At 44.6% G+C, this 15,199-nt stretch overlaps 1 protein-coding gene and 1 non-coding gene across 2 annotated transcripts in view; both read right to left on the bottom strand.

Moving 5' to 3' along the window:
* The window catches only part of Ippk (inositol-pentakisphosphate 2-kinase), a 47,057-nt gene extending 32,090 nt beyond the window's left edge, over positions 1-14,967 (bottom strand). Inside the window, exons 1-3 of the mRNA XM_048344115.1 lie at positions 14,748-14,967; positions 7,500-7,547; positions 5,245-5,340 (exon numbers count right to left, since the gene is read on the bottom strand). Of these exons, the coding sequence (XP_048200072.1) occupies positions 5,245-5,340; positions 7,500-7,547; positions 14,748-14,828 (225 nt within the window). The 5' untranslated portion in view covers positions 14,829-14,967. The remainder of the gene's footprint in view (positions 1-5,244; positions 5,341-7,499; positions 7,548-14,747) is intronic.
* On the bottom strand, positions 11,938-12,042 carry LOC125341784. Its single transcript, XR_007209081.1, has one exon. It is a non-coding gene; the product is annotated as a small nucleolar RNA U13 (small nucleolar RNA).
* Positions 14,968-15,199: the final 232 nt, after the last annotated feature.

Genomic DNA, 15,199 nt, shown 5'->3' with positions numbered 1-15,199 from the left:
TGTAGCTGACAGCCAGCATGTCTTTTCAACAAAAAAGGATTTAACCCACATTGCTTACCACCTTCTGTCCTTCTGTGTTTTCAGAGTAGCAGAACTGTGACTTCTGGAAAAGTCTCAAAAGGACACAGAAGACCTAGCCACGAATACTGGAATCTTGACATGAGGAGAACAGAACAGCCTTCTCTATCTGGGCCTGGCATGCCCTGGTCCAGCCTGGTCTTGCTCCCTATCCTGCCATTCTAGTTCCATACTATGCCTTCTATGTCTACCTCAATATGCTAAGGAAACGTGAGGCACTAAACTCTCAGTACTTAGGTACTTAAATATTACTACTTATACTTAGGTGAGACAAGGGGCAAGAGGAAGATATGTAAAAGTTTAGAAATTCAAAACTTGGGCTATCTCACAAAAGTTCTTGGTGACTGAAACCAAAAATCCAAAGGGACATGTGCCCATCACAATGCTGTATAGGATGATGAAAAGAACTGCTTTGATATCCCCACCCAAGAAATGCAGTGGTCTTATATCCTGGTACAAATGGCTAGACAAGCAATGCCATCCTCTATGCCACCATCTGCCCAATGCCCTCCTGAGTCCACCTTTACAGTGAAGAGCAGACCTGAGTTTCCTCTAAACAAGTTCAAAGGACTGATTTTACAATGAGGATGGATATGTCTCAATTCAAGATAAAAATGGTTACAGGTGGCATTCCATTTTAGGTTAAATAGCATTGGTATCCACCTGACTACAAATGAGCATATGACAACCAACATTATACAAGGCTCTTGCTGGAAAAGACCAGAGTTGACACCCAAAGAAGGAGATAGCGAATGCTGAGACATGGTATATCTCAAAGGGATGACAAGATGCTTCCCAGAAGGACACCAGCTACAGAACCTCCAGCTGAGTGAGTCCTGCCAAGCCTATCAGCACATGAGGTTCAAATGGGGAGTTAATGACATCCCACACAACATGCAAACTCAAGTGGATCCAGTCACACACGACAGGATGGGAGCTTTTAAAATTCCAAACCCCTCCAATACTTAGAGTTCCCTAGCTGAGTGCTGGTGGCTCACACCTGTGATCCTAGCTACTAAAGTGGCTGAGATCTGAGGTTTGTGGTTTGAAGTCCACTTAGGCAGGAAAGTCCAAAAGAAGCTGGAAGTAAAGCTGTGGCTCAAGTAGTTGAACGCTAGCTTTGAACAAAAAAGCATGGGGACAGTGCCCAGGCCCTGAGTTCAAGCCCCAGGGCCAGCACCAAGGGGAAAAAAAAGTTTCGTAAATTCTCTAACTCTATGGAGAAATCAGACTCAGACCACACCCCCTCCACAGGCAGGACCAGGGGGTGCTTCTTCACAGGAGCTGGTGTGTCTTGTCCCAGGACACACAGGGTAAAAGGCCCTTGGGGACTCCACATTGCCTAACTAGCTCACACATCTGTGCTTGCTGGGTCAACATGGCCCAGCCAATGCAGCCACTAGGATTGCTGGGAGACACAATCAGGCCCACAGTGAGAGCAGCCAGCCAAGACATGATCACCTGAGAAAAAGCCAGCTCTAGTTTACTGACTGAACTGTCAAAACACAGAGGAGGGACTGGGAATATGGCCTAGTGGTAGAGTGCTTGCCTTGTATACATGAAGCCCTGGGTTCAATTCCTCAGCACTGCATATATATATATATATATATATATATGTGTGTGTATATATGTATATATATACATATATACATATATACACATATATATACATATATACATATACATATATATATATATATATATGCCAGAAGTGGTGCAGTGGCTCACGTGGTAGACTGCTAGCCTTGAGCAAAAAAAAGCCAGGGACAGTGCTCTGGCCCTGAGTTCAAGCCCAAGGACTGGAAAACAAAACAAAACAAAAAAAACAAAGGAGGCACACAAGGGTGGTGACCTATACGCTGAGCCCCAGTCACTATAGCTTCATTTACACTAAGGACAAAAAGTACCAGAGGTATTGCCAGACATCCCTGATCCTGCCACTCCCTCATGAGTCCCCACTGCCCACTTCACTGACCATCACAACTGAGATTTCCACAGCCAGTGGAACAACAGGCAACAACAACAACAAGCACCACATCCTGCTCAAGAAAGAATATGAAACCCACAAGACCTAGACACACTCCCACCCAGCCCAGTGGGCAGACGGCGCCTCTGAAAATATTCTCTCCACAAGGAAGAAAACATTCAAGGAGCACATCCTGGAGAATAGAATAAACACGAGCAGCAGCAGCTGATAAAAAGGCAAAACTGACATGACTTTCGAGGCTGCAGGCGACAGCTCTGCTCAGAAAGCAATCTAGGTCAGATAGGTGGGCCACAGCGCCTCTTGTCTTGTCATCAGACAAGCTGCAAGCAGGGGGCCAGCATAAACAGCAGCACCAAGTGTATTCATGGCTTATCTTCCAAATCCCAGCTTTATTTTTTTCCTTTTTGGTGCCAATCCAGGGCCTTGAATTCAGGTTTCTCAGCTTTTTTGCTCAAGGCTGGTAGCACTCTACCACTTGAGCCACAGTTCCACTTCTGGCTTTTTGCTGGTTAACTGGGCTGGGGCTGGCTTTGAATCACAATCAGCAGATCTGTCTCCACAGAGTTGCTAGGGTTACAGGCATTAATTAGCCACTGGTATCCAGAAAAATCCCACTTTTAAAATTAAATTGGACAATCATAATGGAAAGACTTCCCATATTCATAGGTAGGTAGCATTAGTATTGTGAAAATGGCCATACTGCCAAAAGTGATCTACAAAACAATTATGTTCTTTAAAAGATAGAGAAAACAATCCAAAAATTCCCATGGAACAACAAATGACCTAGAATAGCCAAAACAACACCAAGTGTGTGGGGGGGGGGGGAAGCATTTCTGGCAGTATCACAATCCCAGATCTCAAGCTCTACTACAGAGCCATAATAATAAAACAGCTTAGTATTGGCACAAAAGTAGACCCAAATATTAATGCAAGACTCAGAAGACCATATACTTACAGATATCTAATATTTGATAAGGGAGTCAAAGGTACACAGTGGAAAAAAAAAAAAGATAAGTCTCTTCAGTAACTGGTGTTGAGAAAACCGGGCACCCACATGCAGAAAACAAAAAGTAGATCCCTAATTATTACCATGCACAAATATCAACTCAAAGTGGATCAAGGACCTAAATGTCAGACCTGAAACTTTGAAATTACTGCGAGGGAGTAGGAGAAACACTAGAACTTTATAGGCATAGGCAGGAACTTTTTGAAGAGTCCCAGGGGCACAGCAGATAGGAGAGAGACTTGACAAATGGGATTATATCAAACTAAAATGTTTCTGTACAGCAAAGGACATAGTTACTGAACTAGAAAGATAGCCAATAGACTGAGAGATCTTTACCAGCAATATATCTGGCAAAGACCTAATATCTAAAATATACACAGAGCTCAAGAAATTAACCCCTCCCAAAGCTAATAAACCAACTACTAAATGGGCAAAGGAGCTTCTCAGGGACTTCTGAGGGACTTCTCAGACCAAGAGGTAAGAGTGGCAAAGAAACATATGTCCCTGATAATAAAAGGAAATGCAAATCAAAACAACTCTGAGGGCTGGGAACATGGCTTAACGTCAGAGTGCTTGCCTTGCATGCATGAAGCCCTGGGTTCAATTCCTCAGCACCACATAATCAGAAAAGGCCAGAAGTGGCACTGTGGCCCAAGTAGTAGAGTGCTAGCCTTGAGCAAAAAGAAGCAGGGACAGTGCTCAGGCTGAGTCCAAGCCCCAGACTGGCAAAAAAAAAACAAAACAAAACAACTCTGAGATTCCATTTCATCCTAGTTAGATTAGCCAACATGATGAATTCAAATAAGTGCTGGAAGGGATAGGGATGTGGGGGAAAAGAACTTATTGCACTATTGATGAGAATGGAAACTAGTACAACCACTCTGGACATCAGTCTGGAGGTTGCTCCAACAAGTAAACATAGATCTTCCCTATGACCCAGCTGTATCACTCCTGAGAATCTACCCAGAACATCATAAGCCAGGATACCAGAAAGATAGTTGCATACCCATGTTCACCGCTGTATTATTCGCACTAGCCAAGTTATGGAAACAGCCCAAAAACCCTACAATAGACAAGTGGATCAAATAAATGTAGCACTTGTTCACAATGGACTTTTACACAGCCATCAGAAAAAATATGTCATTTTCAGGGAAATGGATGGACCTAGAACAAATCATATTATGTGAGGTAAGCCAAGCTCAAAGAGACAAACGGTCTGTGTTTCCTCGCATATGTAGATACTAGATCTCAAATACAAGGGAACATGATAAATTATACAGGACTACAGGAATTCACACACAGCGAGACTGAAGAAGGATATTCTTAGGGAAGGAACCCAAGGATGCAACGCTTCTGTGCCTATGAACGTATAAAATAATACTTATTCAAATAAATTCCAGGGAATGGAAACAAGGTTTTTGTTGTTATTATTTTCATTTTTTCTGTTGTTGGTGGTGAAAATAGCATTGTCTTGCTTTTGCTTTCTGGTGTTTTTGTTTCTTGGGAGTTTTTCTTTTTGTCTTGTTTGTTCATTTATCTATCTTTGGAAGGTATGGGGGACACAGAAATGGAGGGACAAAGGGTGAACAAATGAAGCAGTGATACTTACTAGACACTACGTTGATAATGAACTATACAACTTGTGGGTGGGGACAGGAGGGAAAAATCGTGAGGGAAGGGGTGACATTATCCAAAAAGAAATGTACTCATCTGACTTACACCCTCTGGATATCACCTTAATAATTTAAAAATATTAAATGGGGCAACTAGGATCTACACTAGCTGAATCCAGTGACTTGTCCTGTGCTGCTCATGTCCCGGTGCCTCTCCACAAGGCCAGCAGCTTCTAGGGCAGGGTCCAATTTGTTCCCTAACCTACAGAAGGCACTCTAGGAGCAGAAGGCAAAGCTGTCCCTTTGGGCTCAAGATTGGCTGGACACTAGAGTGTCTCACCAAACAGGAGCCTAGGACAGAGCTGAGTGACAGACAGTGAGGAGAGTTCTCTCCAACCGCATGGTACTCAACTGTTATGTGGCACAACAGAGAGCAAGACACCTGAAGACTGACTATTCAAGGGTTACCATTAAGCATAAAATTCCAATGACAACTGAGACACTGGTATGGTTGATACAGGACTTATCCATGAATTGAGATTTGAATAAAGATCACTTACCCCACAGTGAACACAGTTCTCCCCCAAGAACTCCTTCATGACATTTTTGCCAAAGTCCACTATGTTTTGCAGGTGCTGAAATATCTCTTCGGAGGTCTACATGAGACAAGCACAGGAAACACTCAGCATGAACCACTGGTGTCCCTTCTCCCACCACCATCCAATGCACACACTAAGCAGAAGACTAGAAAACTCTTACATCCAAAGTTAGGTGTCTAGTTTTAAATATAGAATAAAGTGTTTTCTTCCCAATCAGATATTTTTAAAGGATAAAAAGGCAGAGTATTAGTGGCTCAAGTGTGTAATCCTAGCTATATCCAGTTAGATGTCTACTTTTAATATAGGATAAAGTTTTCTTCTCAATCAGATATTTTTAAAGGGTAAAAAGGCAGGTAAGGCAGTGTGCCAGTGGCTCAAGCGTTCTATAATCCTAGCTACCTTGGGGACCTGAGAATGGCAGGATGTCAGCTCAAAGCCAGACTGGGGAGGAAAGTCTACAAGACTATCTCCATGAAGGGAAGTTAGACACAGTAGCATCATAGTTAAGACATAATAGTGTACCTCTCTACTCAACTACAACAATAGGAACCCTGAAGTTGGCAGATCACAGTCCAGGTGCACACTCAGCAGGAAGTGAAACTTTATCTAAAATAACCCTAAGCCAGGCACCAGCAGCTCACACCTATAATCCTAGCTACTCGAGAATCTAAGAACAAGGATTTCAGTTGAAACCCAATCCATGTAGGAAAGTCTGAGAGATTCCCATCTCCAATTAGCTGGTAATATGCCAAAATTGGTAGCATAGCTCAAGTGGTAGAGCATAAACCATGAGCAAGAAAGTTAAAAGTCCCTGAGTTCAAGCCACAGTATCAACATACACACCACACAGATTCAGGCAAGCAGACACGCAGACACACACACACGCAGACACACACACACACACACACACACACACACACACACACACACACGACTAAAGGCATAACTTGGTGGTAGAGCACCTACATAGAAGTACTCCAGTACCACAAAACAAGAAAAGGGATGTCTCAAACGATGAGACATCCCACAGTTGAAAAGCCTGAAGGGTCCAAGACGATGGCTCCCCAACTGTGACAAAGGCTAGACTGGCAGAGCAGGGTTGGCCTGAGCTTGTGGGGCTTTTTCAAGGCAAACCTAGAGGTACTCCACACCCAGGCCTCCTTAGGGAATCCATTGCTTGTATCAAATGGTACACACACACACACACACACACACACACACACCCCACACACACACCCCCTCAGAGCACTGCAAATGTTCTACAGTTCCCACAACAGGATCACATCACAACTCAGCCTGACAGAAAAGTCCAGAACACACTTGGTGGCCCTGCATGGCTGTGTCAGTTTCTGACAAAAAGCCCATCAGGCCAGCAGGAAAATGACCACAAGTCCTGTGATCAGGCAGCTATACTGCACCATGCCACTATACACTACTTGGAGCAAATGCTACCTGGAAAACGCTGCTTTACTCTGTGGTTGGAATGTTCACCACAGAGGCAGCAGTTGTCAATGGTAGCGCATGGTACTGTACTTGGATAACTCAGCCAATAGAAACCTGATGATCCATCTGGCTTTGCCCAGTGTGACATTTAATGTAATACAGATTCTCTATCAATCTCATACACTATTTTCACAGATACAATCCCACAGATGGGGAAACTGAGGCAGCAGAAGCTAAGAAACTTGGCAAAACAAAGCCAAGAGCTGGTCCCCAGTTTCTCACCACAAGGTGAGCCCTCTGAGCAGGACCTACAAGCAGAGCAAAGGCAATGCCTGCTCCGCACATGCAGGCCCATCATGGTGACACCCAGTGTGGTGACACACAGGAAACCCAGGGCCTCGGCAAGTCTCATATCAGGAATGGGAACCTACTACTTTCTTTTTCTTTTTCTTTTTTTGCCAGTCCTAGGGCTTGAACTCGGGGCCTGGGCACTGTCCTTATGTTTCTTTTGCTCAAGGCTAGCACTCTACCACTTGAGCCACAGTGATACTTCCAGCTTTTTCTGTTTGTGTGGAACTGAGGAATCTAACCCAGGGCTTCATGCATGCTAGGCAAGCACTCTTACCACTAAGCCACATTCCCAGCCTTACCACTTTCTATATTGAAAGTTTATGTCACATTTCAATTTCTACAACTAGAATACACAGGAAAAAAATTCCAAATCTTCTTAAACAATGACTATGATGATTGTGTGGCCATCCTGCCAATCTTACCTTCTTCCTATTTGGGGGAAACTTCAGAAAACGCAGCACCACACAGCGCTGTTGGAAAATAAAGAAAAGTCTGATTAGTACTGGCTAACACCCAGCCAGACATGAGGGTCAACAGCTGGACAGCAGGGGGCCAGTCATTATAGGAGCTCTCCCAGGGGAGGCCAGGGTGGAGCAACATGGAGAGAGCCTGGGCTACAGCACAGCCAGGAAACACTATAGCCTTTGACCTTGCCACCCACTCCTAGATATTTATCTTATGAAAGAGAATTAAGGAAGCTCAAACAACATTAGCAACTGTATGAAGGCAACTGCTTATAACTGCTTGTAATAAAGTGGAAACAAACTAAATGTCCAGCAACAATGGGATGGTTAATATATATATACTGGTTAATATAAATACTGGAAAATACATTACAAACTGTGGGACATTATACAGTTACCTGCAAGAAACTAAGGAAGATCAGTAGTTATAGACATGTAGTCATCACACACTACTAATTGGAAGTGATAATGTAAGTTACACAGAAATAGCCCCTTGCTAAAAGAAAAAACATACACATATACATACATATTGAGTAAGTTCTACATGTATAAAGTTGAAATAGGTAAAACTGATACTGGGTAGCCTCTCTTCAGTAAGACAGTATGATCCCTAAGGAAGGTTCCAGAAAGAATTGGTCATAGGCCCAATTATTTTGTGAAAATGAAATTAAACACTAACAATTGAACATTTTTCTATAGGTATCCTTACAATTCAATTTTACATTTTTAAAGCAATTTTTAGCCAAGTATGGTGGTATACACCTGTAATTCTAGCACCAGTGAGGCTGAGGCAGGCATATTACGTTTGAGGCCATCATGGGACACAAAGCAACTAGACCTTGCCTAAATAAATAATGTATACAAATAAAAATAACTAAAATTATTAAATGAAGTATGTATATCAACTGTATGAAGTGGTCTGAAAGGATGTTCAGGACAAGTTTAAAAGCATCTCCAAGTCAAAGAATAATAACAAATTTTAAGTTTACTTAATTATTTCAATGTATTAATGTTTTTATATTATACTAATAAGAATGCCTATTTTATATGGTAAGAAAAGTATATGTGAAAGATACTCTAGCTACATGCACAAAGGTGAGAGGCAGGAACTCTGGGGTCCACTTATACCAGGCTGGACTGAGCGGAGGTCACACTGAAGAAGGCCTAGAAAGTATAGCATTCTTGCTGGGAGTAGCCTTCCACTACATTAAGGCAGGAGGATCACAAGTTTAAGGCCAGTCTTGGCTACACAGAGATCCTACCTCAAAAAGCAGGGGGGAGGGAGGACAACATTCTAGAACAAAAATGCCTGAGCAATAAAAGCTCTACAGAGATAAAAACTGCCCCTGGTAATGGGGCCAGGGCTCCTAAAACCCAGTGATCATGGATGGGACTTCTTGGTCCCAACCCAGCCACACTTTCATTTACTTAATTTATTTTTATTTATTTATTTTTGGCCAGTCCTGGGGCTTGGGACTCAGGGACTGAACATTGTTTCTGGCTTCTTTTTGCTCAAGGCTAGCACTCTTCCTCTTGAGCCACAGCATTTCTAGCTTTTTCTGTTTATGTGGTGCTGAGGACTCGAACTCAGGGCTTCATGCATGCTAGGCAAGCACTGTACCACTAAGCCACATTCCCAGCCCTATTTTGTTATTTTTAAGAGACAGAGTTTCTCTATATTTCCATACTAATCTCAAACTCTTTAGTATAGTGATCCTTCTGCCTCAGCCTCCCAAGTGCTGGAACTACATGGAATGGACTGAGCATGCCCACTACCAGAACCAGCTTCTCCAACTTATTGAATGAGGTCCCATTTTCAGTCAGTGTCAAGTGCCTGGTACATTGCTGGACAGTTACCCTTCCTAAAATGAACCCTAGACTGGTAGCTGAGGTCCATGGCACACAACAAAGGTCAAGGTTATATGGAGTAGAGCTTAGAAGTGGGACTAAATCCTTGAGAAGGTCTCCAGCTTTCTAGTTATCAGGCTCCTGGGGACTGCTGAGTTTCCAGTTAGGAAGTTGAGAGTACTGACTAGAGAGCTGGTTCCCAACAGAGGGTGTACACAAAGGCCTTGCCAGGCCTGGGCAGCAAAGCTCCGTATACCCCTCTTGGACCACCTTCCAGTGTGTCCACTGCCACCACACCCATGTGCAGTGGCTCAGCCTCCCACAGGAAGTCTCTTTTCCCTTCCCATTAAAGAGCAGAAACCAGCTGAGCAAATGTGAATGTAGTAATGGGTCCATGTCAAAAGAAATGCTTCCTCCACCCATTTTTTTTTTTTTTTTTGCCAGTCTTGGGGCTTGTACTCAGGGTCTGAGCACTGTCCCTGGCTTCTTTTTGCTCAAGGCTAGCACTATATCACTTGAGTCACAGCACCACATCTGGCTCTTTTTCTGTTTATATGGTACTGAGGAATCAAACCCAGGGCTTCATGTATGCCAGGCAAGGACTCTAGCACTAGACCAATTCCTAGCCCCTCCATCCACTCCTTTATCATCCAAAAACTGTCACCAGAAACCCAACCACCACTCCCAGAACTTCAGAGTGAGCTTTAAAGGTCAGTCTTAATATCAGCACTCAGGACACACTCAGTTCACCTGTCCTGTATGACCAGCGCCAACCAGTCAGTTACCAACTGCCCCTATCGGAGGCATGACTAGGCTGGGCCAGCTAAGAGGGTGTGGTAATTGGCTAATGCTAGACAAAAGCTCATCAGGAAAATGGCCTGGCAAACTCATGCAGACAGCATAAAGCAGGTGAAAAATCAGCCCCATACCAACTCTCATTAGCCAAAAGATATGATGAGTCCAAGAGGGACCCTAAGGTGGAAGAGATCAAAACAGAAATAAACAGGATTTCTAACTACCCAACAAAGGCCACAATTTGTTAAGATTGGAAGGAAGAGCACCAAATTCTTAACAGAACTTAATTTCTATGTGAAGAAGTGCTGGGTGATTTTTACTTTCTTCCTTCTACTTTTTTATACTTTCTAGGCTCATAAAGGATGAAATAATTCACATTAAACAAAAGCAAACAGTCACAAAAAACCAATACATTAAAAGGAAAAGGAACACCTGCTGATGTGAAGCCTGAGGGAATGTTAGCTTTCAATTATCTTAACAAAACACCTGAGAAAATCAACTTAAAAGGAGAAAGGTTTATTTTGGTTCAGTTTCAAAGGCATCAGTTCTAGACTTGCTTGGCCCTGCTGCTTTGGGGCCTGTGGCAAGGCAGCACATTTACAGGATATGTGGCAGAGGAAGCCTGTTCACCTCAGGCAGCTGGGAAGCTTCATACCCACAAGGCCCAGAACAACACCCCAGGCACCCACACAATTCACAGAAAGGATCTGAGCTCTCCTTAGAATCTCAACTAGAACAAAGGGAAATGAGCAATTCTCTTCATGCTTTTAGTAAATATTTTTTGTTGGCAGGCTAATTGGTAAAGACTTTCATGTCACCTCTATTAATAAAAGCATTTACACGTTAAGTAAGGAAATATCACAATGAAACTCCTTTCTCTGTATAACTAATATACACTAATTTTTATTAATTTATTATTATTACAGAAGTGATAGAGAGAGATTACAATTATATGAGTCAGGTAATGAATACATTTCCTTTTGTACAGTGTCTTCTGTTCCCTCATTCTCTCTCAGTCCCTCCCTGTCTCCACCTACGAGTTCTATAGTTCACTTTCATGAATGTCCAGTGTGCTCCACTGCTGCACTTTTTCACCCTTTTCCCTGTAGTTCTGTCATTCCCCCACCCCACCCCCAAAGATATACACATGAATGCATCATACATAAGGTAAAGAAGACAGAATCATCAAAAACTAAAAACTGAAAAATAAAAATAAGTCTCATTTCCATACCTTGGAGTTCATTCCAATAGGCACATCATTTTATATAAATATGAAGAGGCAATTAGACATTGCGCCCTTGAGTTTCTCTCCTAAGAGTATCCTCTTTTGGTCTCACTGTATTTAGAATCCCATATAATTTGTCAATCTCAGTGCATATTAAATCTAATTTCTGCATATAAGAACATGCACCATTTTGTCTGAGTTTACTTCACTTAACATGATTTGTTCTAGTTCCATTCATTTCCCTGCAAATGACATTATTTTATTCTATCTAATGTCTATGTAAAACTCCATTGTGTACAAACACCACATTTTTTGGATCCACTCATCTATTGTGGGGCACCTAGGCTGTTTCCATATCTTGTCTATTGTGAATAATGCAGCAACAAACATGGATGTGCATGTGTCCTTATCATATTCTGGCTCATGACGTTCAGGGTAGATGCCCAGGAATGGTATGGCTGGGTCGTAGGGAAGGTCTCTGTTTAGTTGTATATATACACTATTTTTTTTCTTTTTCTTTTTTTCTCACGTCAGACGGGTAGTGTGCGCAAGTCATAGCAAGGTTTAGTGGGAGGCACATGTCACACAAGTGCATGAGAACCCAATTATCACACTTATAAACTGGAAAAGGATCTATATACACTAATGTTTTTAAGAAAGGAAAATATGATCAAATATATTTACATCTATGAAAACAAAACAAGGAAATCTGATGAATTAGGAGAAGGGAGAGTGATAGAGGAGGTGAGAGTGATTAGAATATAGTATAAACATGTGTTGGAATGTTATCAATGCAGTCCCCTATGTATAACTGAAACAAGCTGGGGGGGGGGGGATGAGATGGGGCAGAGAGAAAGAAAGAGAAAAAGAGAGACAGAGGGGGGTCCCTGGGGGCTTCAACTCATGGCCTGGGTACTGTCTCTGAGCATTTTTGCTTAAGGCTAGTGCTCTACCAATTGAGCCACTGCCCCACTTCCAGTCTCTTTTTTTTTTTTGCGGGGGGGGGGGGGTGGGCAGGCAGGGGAGTAAAGTGAATTGGAGATAAGAGTCTCTTCTTGCCTGGACTGGCTTTGAACTATGATCCTGAGATCTCAGTCTCCTGAGAAGCTAGGATAACAGGTGTGAGCCACTGGCACCCAGCTAAAGTAAGCTCTTTTTAATGATTAATTTCATAAAGGAAAAATAAAATGACAGCTTTAATGTTCTACCCTGAGGCCAAGGCAACCTCTGGGGTTCAGTGTCCTGGATACCTGAGATTCAACAACAAACTTTCACAGGATAAAACTCAGAAGCCAAAAGCAACAAGAAGAGGTGAAGGAGACAAGTGCTGACACTTGGGAAAGAAGGGCAGCTACAGTCGCATACAGAAAGGCAACAGGTTCCAAGATCTATGATGTGGCTGCTAAAATAAGTGCTATGTCCTCAGACATCATCCCCTCATGGGAGCCTGGGGCTCCAGACAGCCATGAGAGGCAGCGCAATAGTCTGTAAAGTATGTCAGAGAGTCTATCAGATAGGTAGAGGAACTTGAGGGATTATGTCTGAGAAATGAACATACTACATAGCTATCTAAGAGAGAACTTGGCCCAACAGTAACAATGGAACCATTTGGGGCTCCCTCTAAGAAAAGGAGCTGTGGAAATAGAACCTGCTAAAACTTCTGTGAGCTGGTCTGCTGTCCATCCCAGCACACCCCATTCCCCTCCTACAGCTCACAGGGAGCATCTACATCCCCAAGCCTTGTAACACCACAAAAGGTGTTCTTTCTTTCTCTCTCATTCCCACTTTGTCCATGGCAAGAACATCACCATGTTCCAGTGGCAGTACAGATGTCCCCAACTGGCCCTTTGTTCCTGCAGGAGGGCTGTGTGCTTGTGCATCATATGCTGCTTAGAAGGGAGAGTACACAGGGGCCCTTTCTAAGGGCTTTCCAACTCTGAGAGTGACTGTGCTCTCACAGAGAAAATGAGCATCTCCCTATGTGGTAAGACTTGGCAAAGGGCTAGATCTGGGAAGTTGAGCAGAGAAGTGGGGTGCTCCCAGACTTGACACAAGAAGTAGAAGAAGGGCCATGAACATAACCAGTGATAAGGGTTGGGGGTGGAGTTCAGTACTAGAGCACTTACCTAGAGTACTTGAGGCCCTGGGTTTGAGCCCCAGCAAAGTGGCAGTAGTACTAATAGTAGTAGTAGTAGTAATACATGGGTCCAGGGCAGCCCGATGGCTGAAGGAAAGTTTTAAACTGTAAAAATGAAAGAAACACAACTACAATGATTGGAGCTGTGTTGAGCAGCTGTCCTGGAAGGAGCTGGGCTGCCCTGAAGATGACTGTTCAGGCAAGGTAGTAGTACCTGTAGTAACCGGCATCCCTGAGGAGATGTTGGAACAGGGCAGGGCTTTCACCTCACGCATCACAAACTTAAGGGGATGATAGTTATCACTTGCCAAGTATAATTTACCCACTGATGTTTCAGGCAATTCTATCAAGTGCACTCTAATCCTAACTCCATTTTCAAAATGCAAGCACTGAACGAGCCTCCATTAGTCAGTGGTAGAAATGGGAGTCACCCCAAATCCCTTTGCTTCTAACTCCAAATCTAACCCCTCCCCCCATGACACTCCTTCCCTCCTACTCCCCCAGCCCACCACATTCCTGAAAGATTGTATCAGACTGCAAGACCTCAAAAGAAATCTGGGGCTGCACACAAATCCGCATGTTCCTTCCCCTTCCTGGGCTCACCTCCGTGGGAGTCAAAGTCTTATCCCATTGAATTAAAAAGGGGAAGCCCTATATTTTGAAAAGATTCCGAGGGCGAACCTGTAGGCAGTGCCCCGTTATTATTAACAGCAAAAGCAGGGATAACAGCAGTTCCGTGGTCTCAGGAGGCTGCACTATCTCCGTGGTGGGAGCGCCAGTATCTCTGGCACTTCCCCCAGTGCAACCCGGGTCCTGGTCCTTTTAGTCCACCACGGCCTGACAGGACACCCGGGAGGAGGCTGTTCGCGTGGCACCGACAGGCGTGGAAGGGAGAGATCAGAACCGACCCTGGGGTGTAGGAAAGCACTTGGGGGGGGGGGGGGAGAGGAGTTATAGGAGGGACAGAGGACCAACGGGTAAATGGGGCATTGAGCGGGAGACCGAGCGCGGGGTTGGGGGCAAGCAGAGGAATGAAGCGCTGAAGCGGGATGGTTACTAGGGAATAGTGGGGAAATATCTAGGGGTGGTGTTGGGGTGAGGCCAACCTAGACTGCGAAGGTGCTGGGGGAAGAAAAGAACCCATGGACCCGGCCCGTCGGGTGAGGCCCCGAACCACACACACCGCCCGATAGCCGCTCACCTGCGCGTGAGCCACCACCAGGCTCTTGTTGCCTTCGCCGTGATATCCCCATTCATTCTCGTCCATCTTCCCCTCTTCCATGCCCCGGCGCGGCCCTGGAGGCTCACAGGCCAGGACACGGGGATGCGAGCTGGGGGCCGCCCGCCTCGCCCGGTGGCAGCTGCCGAGACCTGGAAACCAACGACTGTCAGCCGCCCACTGCGCCCTACTCCGCCTGGGCGACTAGTAGGCGCGGGCCGCCGGAAGCCACGCCCCCAGGGGCTGCCATGGCCGAACCGGGCAACTTCCGGGTTCCCACCCACTTCACCTCATTGACCGTGGCGCTAGATGGGCGGGAGGTCATCTTAGGTGCTGGCAGAGTGACTCACTTCCGGTGCGCGGTCCTGGGAATCGGAAGGGAGGTTTCCGGAGTTGGCGCCGGATGTGAGGCGAGCGGGAGTGGCCGGCGGCTG

The sequence above is a fragment of the Perognathus longimembris genome, chromosome 1 (assembly GCF_023159225.1).
Source record: "Perognathus longimembris pacificus isolate PPM17 chromosome 1, ASM2315922v1, whole genome shotgun sequence".
Taxonomy (NCBI): Eukaryota; Metazoa; Chordata; class Mammalia; order Rodentia; family Heteromyidae; genus Perognathus; species Perognathus longimembris.
The sequence above is the reverse complement of the archived record's forward strand: the minus strand, read 5'-3'. Positions and strand labels throughout refer to the sequence as shown.